At 37.3% G+C, this 11,147-nt stretch overlaps 2 protein-coding genes across 4 annotated transcripts; both read right to left on the bottom strand.

Moving 5' to 3' along the window:
• Positions 1–296: 296 nt before the first annotated feature.
• Positions 297–6,894, bottom strand: LOC140009396 (rhomboid-like protein 15). The gene is made up of 13 exons (XM_072054727.1): positions 6,736–6,894; positions 5,317–5,482; positions 4,658–4,961; positions 4,358–4,390; positions 4,169–4,260; positions 3,989–4,062; positions 3,164–3,258; positions 3,010–3,076; positions 1,681–1,853; positions 937–991; positions 794–850; positions 535–609; positions 297–455 (listed from the first exon to the last, which is right to left on the bottom strand). The coding sequence occupies exons 1-13, from the start codon at positions 6,787–6,789 to the stop codon at positions 450–452; spliced, it is 1,251 nt and encodes a 416-aa protein (XP_071910828.1). The 5' UTR covers positions 6,790–6,894; the 3' UTR covers positions 297–449.
• A 775-nt stretch (positions 6,895–7,669) lies between these two features.
• On the bottom strand, positions 7,670–11,147 carry LOC113693646 (uncharacterized). Of its 3 annotated transcripts, none has more exons than XM_072054734.1 (6): positions 10,820–11,145; positions 9,639–10,114; positions 9,295–9,396; positions 8,792–8,873; positions 8,304–8,485; positions 7,670–8,078 (listed from the first exon to the last, which is right to left on the bottom strand). In XM_072054734.1, exons 2-5 carry the CDS (start codon positions 9,978–9,980, stop codon positions 8,334–8,336), a joined length of 678 nt encoding a protein of 225 aa, XP_071910835.1. In that variant the 5' UTR covers positions 9,981–10,114; positions 10,820–11,145; the 3' UTR covers positions 7,670–8,078; positions 8,304–8,333. The 3 variants fall into 3 exon arrangements, with proteins under 3 accessions (XP_071910835.1, XP_071910834.1, XP_071910836.1); XM_072054733.1 differs by having other exon boundaries at positions 9,295–9,453; positions 10,820–11,143; XM_072054735.1 differs by lacking the exon at positions 7,670–8,078 and having other exon boundaries at positions 8,336–8,474; positions 9,295–9,453; positions 10,820–11,147.

Here is an 11,147-nt window from a genome sequence, read left to right on the forward strand (position 1 = left end):
ATGTACTGGGCAGTAATAATCATTCATCAACAGTAATAGCAGGTCATTCATCATGTTTGATTGCTCGAGTGCAGCCTATGCCGAATAGGAATACTTGTGTGTGTATGCATGCTGTTGCTTCAGCAATCGTATATATTATCCAGACACAAACGAGAATCATGAATCAGACCCACAACAGAAAATATGATGATGATGATGAATGTTACCATTCTTCAACCGATTCCATTTAATGTGAATAATGTGTAGGAGTCGGAATTCAGAATTCTGAAACCCCGAACACACGTATGTATACAAACTTTTGTGTTAGATTCGCTCGCCAAATATACAACGTCCGTGACGTTACTTTTCCTGAACCTTCCGCAAACAGGTTAGACATGCCGTCATATGCCCCTATCTCTCTTGCAACGCTTGAAATGCTCATCAACGTCAAAATAACAAATAGATGCTGCTTATCCCTGGGCAGATTAGATGCGATGATATACAATCAGGATCAATACAAGTACACAATAAATTTCGGATAAAAAGCACACAAACCTGTTGACTCATAATAATTTCCACAGCTACATCCAAATCCCCATCAGAAGCCGCCAACGCAACTTCTACCTGCGTCTGAAAGATTCCAGCGAATTTCTCATCAAGGTTTTGAGAACATCATTTAAGCATTACATGAGCACTGGAATGCATAAGGGTCTTTTTTTTTTTTTTTCTTTGGCCAAAGAAAATAATACTCAGATAAATGAAATTACAAACTGAGAAAGAGTCAGCACAAAATATGCAACCAGCAACTATTTACCCTTTCAAAACCCATGGCAACAAGTTTCTGTATCTTTTCATCAGATGCAACAGGGCCCTACATGTACAAGGGAAAAGAAACAATTAATGCTCAGTCAGAGGAACAAAATACATCAAGAATCAAGCTTCCTACCACATACGAACCTGATTACTCTGCGCTCTGGTGACAGCTACTGATGCACCATCAACTGTTAGCTGCCTGAAAAGATAAAGGCCTCTCAGCAAAAAAGTCTATTAGAACAAACTAATAGGCCTTCCATTAAATCACACCCAAGCTATTGATTTTAGAGGTTGTAGTGACGAGGAATGAGACTGACAAAACAGGAGTTATAGGCGTCAAACTAAAGAATGAACTCTCAGTGAGAGCTATGAAGTCACATTTGAACATTAACTTGTGTTCTGCGAACAAGAATTATCCCCTTCCCCATCCAATCCAGATTTGCAAGCGTATATCAGGTGAAACAAATTGAAACAATGGGGCCCTTTTCCAAGTCTGTTAATTAACCAAATCGCAAAGTAAAACCCATTGAACTACCCACGGAATGACCATTCAAATATTAACTTCACTAGAAGTACATGACTTCAAACTTCCTGCTTGCTATAAAGCAATTCAGTGCAATGACCCATAGGTTTCTTTCTTACAAACAAAACAGATAAAACACAAATCCATTACCATTTGGGAATATCAAATGAGCATGAATAACCCAACATTTTACAATTAAAACTCAAAAGAAAGTGATTTCCTGTTTGAAATGCATACATTGCAAAGCAGCAAAGCCAATACCCAAAGAAAAATACCAGTATGGAGCTCAAATATATGACAAGTATCTGTATGTATATAAATGTCAAATCAAGGTCATGTTAGAGAAGAAGTCCACTTCCTAGTACCTTCCATCTGATGGTAGTTCACCCCTAGCATTTTCTACTGTCTGTAATGGATTGTCTGTGTCGCTGTTGTCCAGAAGTCTAGCCTGTAAGCTTGAATTAGGATTGCTTTCAGATGGTGAGCCAAGCGTTCTTCCCCTTCCTGGAAATCTACTATCCTCTTCTGCAGACTGCATCTGTGAATCAAAATAACAAATTGTTAAAGTGATCATATCACATGGACGTGGTTTTTTTTTGTTTGAAGTACTACAGCTTTTTACTAAAGAATGCCATACTATCGCAGCAAAGAGAATGCACATATATGTGGGCCACAAGAAATCGAAATTTGAGTATGTTCCTAGCATAAACTAGATTTAATGGCAGAAAACAGAAAAATGAAAATATTCAATGTTCAATAGAGTCATGGTTAGAAACCAGAAAAACAGACATCTGAAATTATGTTTACAACAGCGCCACATACAACAACACAAGGATGCACTGGAACCAAATAACATCTAACAGTCCTAAAAAGATGACAGACAAACACTCTTAAGGATGCTATTCTGCATTAAGAGCAGTAATTCAGAGTTTGAACGCAAACCCCAGGACAGAAATTCTCTCAATAGACAGCCTGCACAAGTTGTCTCTTCAATAGTTAACAGCAACCCCTAAATAAACAATAATGGTAAAGTTTTCTCCATTGAATATATTATATTATCAATCAGCTCCGACCATTTTCTGCTTTTCTAGATTGATCCAACCTGTAAAAGACTTGTATCATCTTTTTCTTGATGCATTTAATTTTCTTCAGCATTTTGAGAACTTCATACATTCAATATGTTTTATGGCTAGATATAATAAGTAGCTTTAGCGCTTCAAAAATTGATAGTGACCAGCAAATGCAGTCCTCCTTTTATCAAGATTGAATATTCGTGAATTTTAGAGTATGCATGTTCACCACTGCATTTATGCAGGCTTCTAAGTTTTTCCAAAGGAGAAAATATAAACCAGAAAAGGCTACACAACAAAGCCCTCAGCATCCCTTCTACCTAATTTTGCAAAATACGTATGTCATTTAAAATTGAGGAGAATTTCATATTCATATATACCATTATTGCATTCAAGATCTCCATTCTCTTGACTGAATTACAGAGTGAGATGATTTGCTTTGAAAGTACATATCTAAGACTACGCAGAAAATTTACTTAAATCTCCCCTCAACAATCTAACTCATCCAGCTCACCCTTTTCTCCACAAAGGAAAATGATTCATTATTATGGCATCCATCGCCAACAGCATCACCAAAAAGAGTGAACGGAAACATGAAGAAATGAAAGAAAAGCAGCTGAGCACCTGAGAGGTCTCTCTTTGTGGCATCCATGAAGAAAAGTTCCTCCAAACATTTCCAGAAAGCAATCCACTATTCGGAAACAGAATCATCATGTTCAGATGTATGTTAGAAATCAAACTAAAATGAAGAAAACATAGTAAAACCAGACACATCTACCTGGATGTTGGATTTTGACTTGTGTGAGTGGGAATGTAGCCTGAAGCATTCCCACCAGTGCACAACATAAACTTCGGTCTTCTCACGCACGTTGACTGACCAGGGAAGTATAAAATCATTGCTAGTGAGAACAATACATTAACATAAATCATGCAAAACAAACAAAAATACAAGAGTAGATAAACAAAGAAACGATTTTAAGCAAAAGTTAAACTTCTTATACACCTACAACTCTCAAGTTTTTATCCTCCTTATGGATATCATTAAGTATGACTGATCCTGCTAACTCAAAAGGCTGTTATCTCAACTTACAAGTATGCATCTAAACTTGTTCAACTGACAGACGACCCATATTCTGCCATTATCTACTAGTAAAGAACCTTCAATTGTGTGTTGGACACACATTGGTATTAATAGCCTCCTATGATGTATACTTTAGGGAAATTCAAACATCTAGGCTTTGCCTCTCTCTCAACTGTCCTTTTTACTTTCTTTCCAAGTGCTGTCAAACCTCATAGCTTCCCTACCATATACAAGAGATCTTAGCTGTCCTTCAAATCTCATCTGCATCAACTAGAAAAGTCAATTTGAAAAGTAAAGAACAAGCACACCTTTATGCATATGTAAGTGATGAAAATACATAAGTGTTTGGAGGACTTCAAATTACATTTCAATATAAAAGAAAATGATATCAACAATAGCATGTCAATGGGAGATATGACATTAAGAAGAAAATCGGTAACAATGGATGTGATTCCAATCTGCTTCAAAGAGGAAAATCCCAGGTTTCATGCAAAAAAGGAAAGCATCCTTGATGATACTTACAAGCCATGAGGATGATTCAATTGCTGAAAAAATGGACGTCCCAGGAATTAAAATGTTGAATAATCCATAAGTATCTGGCACGAGTATAAATTGCAACTGAGTGTAAATGTAGAGGAGAATCCAATAGTAGTTAAAAAGGATATATGTGAGGACAAATAGAAATTCTTAGAATAAGCATACATGCAAATCCAGACAAAATGCCACAGAGATGTCCAAGAAAAGAGACATTTGTCATAAGAAGCTGAAACACCACCAATAAGATCCAGGCATACCTGACAGAGGTATATCAATTAGAGTATGACGTACAGCTAACATATGAAAGACAAAAGGAGATAAAGTTATACTGCAATGCAATAAATGTTTATTTACCATTTAGCAGGCACATTAAATAGCCCAAACACACTGCAAAGAAAATATAATAAGTTATCATGTCAGATCCTGGAAGTTTCAAAGACTGAACTTAACGTTTCACAATATTAGAAAGCCAATGGTACTTATACATGGTACAAGATATTCCAAAAATAACTTTTTTGCAGACAGGTCTATCTGCCAAAAGGATTTAATTCAAGGTTACGGTTAAATGTGTATCCCCAAAAAGGGGCAAGGAAAAGATAAAAAGCTTTTGCTGATGGCAATTATTCACAAGAGTCAGCAACAAGGAAGACAAACCTTCTAGACTGGACTCCGCTCAAACTGGTCTCTATCACAATCATAGAGAAGAGAATCCCTGAGAAGCCTATGGCGCACTCATTCATAAGATAGTCAAAAGGACGGAAGGGATTATGAGAAATCAACAAGGCTAAGACAAGGTGGAATATGGCATTGCTTGTTGCCAATAAAATGATCATATAAAACAAGCGGACCGACCCCATGATCCTCTCTAGTTCAGATCCCAGAGGAACCAAAGCCAACATATTGAACAGAACATGAAGTATAGAACCATGGAAAAGAATTGAAGTATAGATCCTGTAAACTGCATAGAAGATAGGAAAGAGATCCAAGGTTAAATATGAACTGCATAGCAAAGGAAAAAGATCCAAGGTTAATATTAACACTATGATGTGACTTCTACCGTGGAGAGAATTAGCTCTGTAAAAATATATAAATGCAGCCATAGGCTATGAGATGCATTTGCCTACTACAAAGAAAGAAAAAGACCTATTTGCAGCTAAAATTTTAAGATTTCAGAAATCAAGTTCAATATATTGCTTAAAAAGATTAATAACAGATCTTTTAATATGCACTTTTTAGCAAGATTAAGAAGGAAGAAGTGTCCCATCGGGGACATCCGATAAAATTGGAAGAAAGAGAAAGAAGTAAACACTAACCTTGAAAATGTGAAATAACTGCAGATGGCCAAAAGCATACTTCAGCAAATGAGTCATATCCAACTAGTAGACAAACCAAGTAAATGACCCCACAAACAATCACCACTGTAGAAGTGACGAATGGAATTCCTTCCCACCATTGCCCTACCCTCGTGGATAATCCGGCCTTGACAGAAAATAAAAAATGAAACTCACCAGAGGAAGCACAGCAGTATTTTTCTCCTCATACATTAAACAAGTCAACAACTCAAAAAAAGGTAAGAAGTGAAAAAGTGGAAAATTGTAATAGACCCCCACCACCAAAGCACATGGGACACAATCCTCCCTTAAAGAAAAAGGAAAAGGAAAAAAAGAAATGAGCACTAGATGGTAGGAGTCATGTAGACAAAATTGAAACCATGAAGACATTAAGAACCAGCATAATGCCAGTATGGGCTATCAAGGCAGATCACAATATGGTCAATAAAAGAGCAGAAAACTCCATCGTTAGTTAGAATACCACTGTTAGATAGCTCATTGGACTAAGTTCAATTCTTCCTTTTTGGTCCCTCCTTTTTTATGGGTGTAATGGGGAATTAAAGCAGAAGAGGCATAGGTTAACAGTAAGAATAAGTAAGGCAATGGCTACTGCTCTTGCCAAAACTATTTGCACAATTCAAAAGAAAATAAAACCATACGAGCTTTTGAAAACTCTAAAACTGGGCCATGCGAACAGGGATGTGAATTCATCTGGAGATTACCGTTTACAATGCAGGCCCTATAATCTCCAGCAAAAGAGGCATAAATTCCCTACCCCAACAAGTATTTTCCTTGCGATTATCTATTATTTATCATCCAACAGCAGTAAATGTTCCTTAATTCGCATGAATAATTAACCCTATCACTCAATCCAAGTACACGTTAACACATTCGACAAGTCCCCAATTCAACAAACTTCGCAAAATGAAAATTTAGGGCTTTAAACTCCACAACATCCCCCCCCCCCCTTCACGCCACTTCCGATTTGAAAACCATGCTACAAGCTATCCCGCATTTCAGCACAAATATGTACATGCCAACTCATTCAAACCCAAATGTATACATGGCAAAGCAAGAATGTAGAACCCAAAGAAAAAATCCAAACAAACAACTGTCTTCTTCATTCTTCATTTCGCAAAAATTAGACATTCTAGATGGATAGACATATATCCGCCCTCCAAAAATTAGCAATACTCTAAACTAGAGTTCGCGCTAACTACATATACCTCGACGAAATTCCATTTGATCAATTTTGGAGTGATAAAAGAGGAAACGATGACTGGTATTTTAACAGATTCGCAAATCGATGGCTCAAACAGAAGTTTGTAGATGTCACCGAACTAACTTAAGTAACAACTAATTGAAAAAAGAAAGCAGGTAAGCTAAGGGTAGACGGGTAACCTCTGAAACGATGTTTGATCTCATGCTGCGGTTTCTTCTTCGAGCTTCTTGCATTCAAAGTAGTATCCGTTTTTCTCAACTTCCACTCCAGAACCTCCAATAGCATCTTATATACCACTTCTCGGTCATGGGTTCGGATCTTTACCGATTTATGAAACCTGGAATGGTAAAACCGGACCGGGTATAGAAGGCCACCGAGATACGGGTCATTCTGTAGAGAGATACTCTATTTATTCATATTTATTTTTAAAAGAGTTCAGTTGCATAAAAAAAATTTTTTGACATGCAAGATAAGACTACCATCTAAGGAGGGATAATTCATATTGTAACAATTTTTAAAAGGTTTCATCTATGAGAGTATTTGGATAGCTAAAATTTTCTACGTAATATTTTACTTGTATCATAAACACATTTCTCAACCTATTTTTTTTTTTATATTTTAAACTACATTTTTATTTTGTATACATCATATTAAAAAAAAATTTATATTTTTAACTACCTTTTTATCTTACATATATTACATCAGAAAAAGTGTAACAGTAATTATTTCAAATAATACTCCATCCAATCTAAATTACTAGTTTTGTTATCGTTTGGGAAAAAAAAAAAAAAATCTAAATTACTAGTTGTATTTAATATCAGTATCATGGATGCGCAAGTATTTTATATTAGCATTTTAAGCCCGGCGTTGAAACGGTTCTTAAGATTCACTTGTATCGTAGGATATACTCGTGTGGCTATTGGATGTTACAATTCGTTGCAACATAAAATTAATGAAAAGATTGCTTCTCTTTCTCTAAGCAGTAAGCATGACTCAGGGACAAGTAGAAAGCGGCCCATTAGTCTATTTTCTCCGTTTGGTCATCGTCTCGTTTTGCTCTGCAGACAATAAGTGTACTCACAACAGCAGGCTTTCCGGGTGCCTTGAGCTCACTAGCAAAAACTCATCCCCGGCACCATCGAGTGGTGGATTCATTCACAAAATAGACAAAACCTCTGTTAATCACCTTGTTATCACCATCCACCAAGCATCAGTGGTGGCAATTGAAACATGCAACAAGTTGATAAAACCAGATCAGAATTGTAAAGGGAAAATTAACATTACAGACATCATAATCTCAACTGCTCAAAGGACCAGAAAGAGGCCCATGTCCGTTTCAAAGGCAAACTGCATTTTTCCATTAGCACCAGTAAACTGTATCCAGCTTTTCCTCATCCTCTTTTTGAGCATGAACAAGCTACATTTTGTTTGCGTGCCTTCCAATTTCCATGCACTCTGAGACTGAGCAGCCTCGACAGGCCCAAGGTTAACCACATCAAATGATCCCAAGCAGAGGCATTACCTATCAATAAGGAAAAGGATGCTATAAAGCCAGGTATAAACTTTTAAGTGGTCATGATACACAAAAGCAGAAAATGATGAATGCTGATTTTGTTAAATTGTTAATATTTTCTGCACCTAAAACAAACAATTTCCAAGTACTGGGCCATGAGGCAAAGGATGCCAGCTATATGATTGTCAATGTAGATATCAGAAAGAGCTGGATTACAAATTAACTTTTACTCACAACATTGTGATAAGATTAACGCCAAGGAATCTACTGCTCCTGCTCCCACCCGCCAAGTCTTGTCCCAGGATCATAGTTGGTGAACAATCGAAACTCATTGCCAAGTTTGCTGGAATGCTGAGGTCGAAAACCACAAGGATGTAAACCAAGAAGCTCTGCAGCGTTATCTTTCTGCACCTCACCTAAGTTAGTTGCAGGAAAGCATGATGAATAAATTTCGGCGCTTAAGTGTCATTATTGCTGTGTTGTTGTTTTAAATAAGATAATCAAACATGAAGATCCTACAAAGAAAAAGGATTTTGAAATTAAGCTTGTCTACACATATTTTTGCACAATTCTTTACCATTTGACACTAGCAACTGAAGAAATGGTCATAAAGACAATCAAATGACAAATGAGCAAAAGCAATATAGACTGAATAGAAGAAGAAGGAATTTCCACAACATGGCAGAAAGCAATAAGCATTTTGAACAAAATTTGATCTTTACCAGTGAGTAATAGCAGAAAGGATTTTCCGGGTCTCAAGAGGAAAGAAATTGTTTGAGTAACTTTCTCCAAGCATTCCTTGCTCTGGCAGGAACATCAACATTCAAATTAGGTAATAAGTACATATTGGAAATATTCCGGCTTCAAGTCAATCACACAATGAGAATTTGCCAAGACAATTCCAGGAAGATACAATTATACTCCAACAGAGGGTAATATAACTCGTTGGATGATAAAATCCTTGTCATTTACAATTCATCAACCAAACATTTCATTATAGTTCATGCCTTGTAGCATGAACATCAGTAAACACGGAAAATAAATTACTCATCTTGTCCAATTTTGTGATCAGTTTTGCGTTCATAAACTTAACCAACAAACAGAAATCTAGGTCATTTGTCTATCTGAGATGCGTACAAACAGCTAAACAATGCAAAGCAAGCATATACATTGCTGTCCAGTGGGAGACAAGCAATAGTGCAGGCATGATCTTCTTAACTCTTACCAAGTAAGGAGGATCAGCAACTACTATTGGAAATGAATGGTTCAATGATGCCGGTATATCTTCAGGCCAATTGTAGTCGTAAAATGTGAATTCGCTTCCGTACTGCTCAAATCGTTTGTCATACTCAAGAAGTTGAGCAGGTACTCCAGAATTAATTTTCTAAATCCAGTGAATGAACAGTTACCAGCTAGCATGAATGAAGCAGTTGAAAAAGCTGAGAAGACAGGTAAGCGATGAGATAGTTTTATATACTTATGTTCATTGATAGAGCAAGTGCTGCCTAAAATAAACTGTCATTTACACCACCTGGCATCTCAAGTCATCCTCAGCATATTACAATATACCTTGAGGTATGCATACAGAGTGGGGCAAGCAATGCAGGCAACCGAAGGGGGATCAAAGGAGTGACAGAGAGTTAGAACTTCTTTGGCTACTGTCTCAGCAGTCTCCCTGTCATACCAGAACTGGCTGAGCCGCCAGTCTTCTGTCACCAGCGCCACCTCTTCCTCCTCCACCTCTGCTGAAGATTCCTGGATGGTAGAGTGATTCTGCTCGGCCAGGAACTCTTTGAGTGCTTCCATAGCATAGGTACTCAGCATTGGAGCATCATCATCCTCAATAATGTCATTTTGTGGAATAATAGGCTCTTCTAGGTGACCTGCGGAGTGACTGGCTTTGGACTCCATTTTAATTGCCAGCCTCGTAATAAGAGCTTATTGCTTCAAATAATGAGCTTGTGGTCTTATTCTGCTAGCAACCAGCTCGAGTCTACAAGCAGCAACAAAATAGGATGGCAAAGACTATATCTCCCAATATGCTCCTGTACACAGAAGAAAGAAAGGGAGAAATGAGCCGCATATGAGCTCCATTGCTTTCTAATCCATTTTTGAATTAACATTTAAGATCGTTTAGATGTTCAAACATAGAAGAAGGATGGGAAAACCCCAATTACTACAAGTCCAGATGGGTAAATTTGGAAGCAATGTAACAGCATGAATTGAAGTAATCTAGAATCTTGAGTTAGAAACAATCCAGAAGCTAAGCTCAGCATTGGGTTTGCAGCATATAAGTTAGAAAGATAAAAACTCATCCTACTTGAACTAGTTCAAAACAACAGAGAGGTTCTGGTATTAAATTTGTCCTTTCCACCAAATTCAACAGTACCCTACCTCAAATCTCAATCCATATGGTATTATATAGCTTCTTCTTTGAAACAATGCGGTCCAATCATCTAAACCTCAAAACTCTCATTTAAGCCCAATGAAGCTAAAAAGGTACAAATTCGGGGCCCACTAAAAGGAGGGAAAAAATATAGAACTAAAACTCAAAGAAAAACATAAATTAAACGCTTACTTCCATCCAGCAAAAAAAAAAAGGAAAAAAAAGAAACATAATTCCCAACAAATGCAGAGATACAAATGATTAAGCATGAACATCATTCTCCCTCGTCAGCGCAATCTGAGAGAAAATGAAATTCCCAAAACAACCTAATTAGTAGAAGCTGATTTGGGAGTAGCTATAGTACCTTTTTCCAGAAAGAGAAAGGTTATTGAAAAAAGGCCGAAGTTGATCGGAGGGTTTGTGCAACCTTGCTTCTCTAGGGTGCCTACAGGGAGTAGAGGGCGGAGGCGGCGGGGTGTAGGGAAGACGAACGAAAAAAGATGCTAATACAATACTACTCCAATAGATGTTCTACTAGTTTGCGGTAAAATCCAGGAAACAGTCGGGGCAAAACTGGCGCTGGATTGGAGGCGTTACTCCTCTGCATTACAATAATTAGGCTTGCAAGTAAAGTAGTAGCATCAGTCCCGGCATACTATTCTTTTGTATTTGTTGAAAATTATAGGACTATT

Source organism: Coffea arabica, chromosome 6e, assembly GCF_036785885.1.
Source record: "Coffea arabica cultivar ET-39 chromosome 6e, Coffea Arabica ET-39 HiFi, whole genome shotgun sequence".
Classification (NCBI taxonomy): Eukaryota; Viridiplantae; Streptophyta; class Magnoliopsida; order Gentianales; family Rubiaceae; genus Coffea; species Coffea arabica.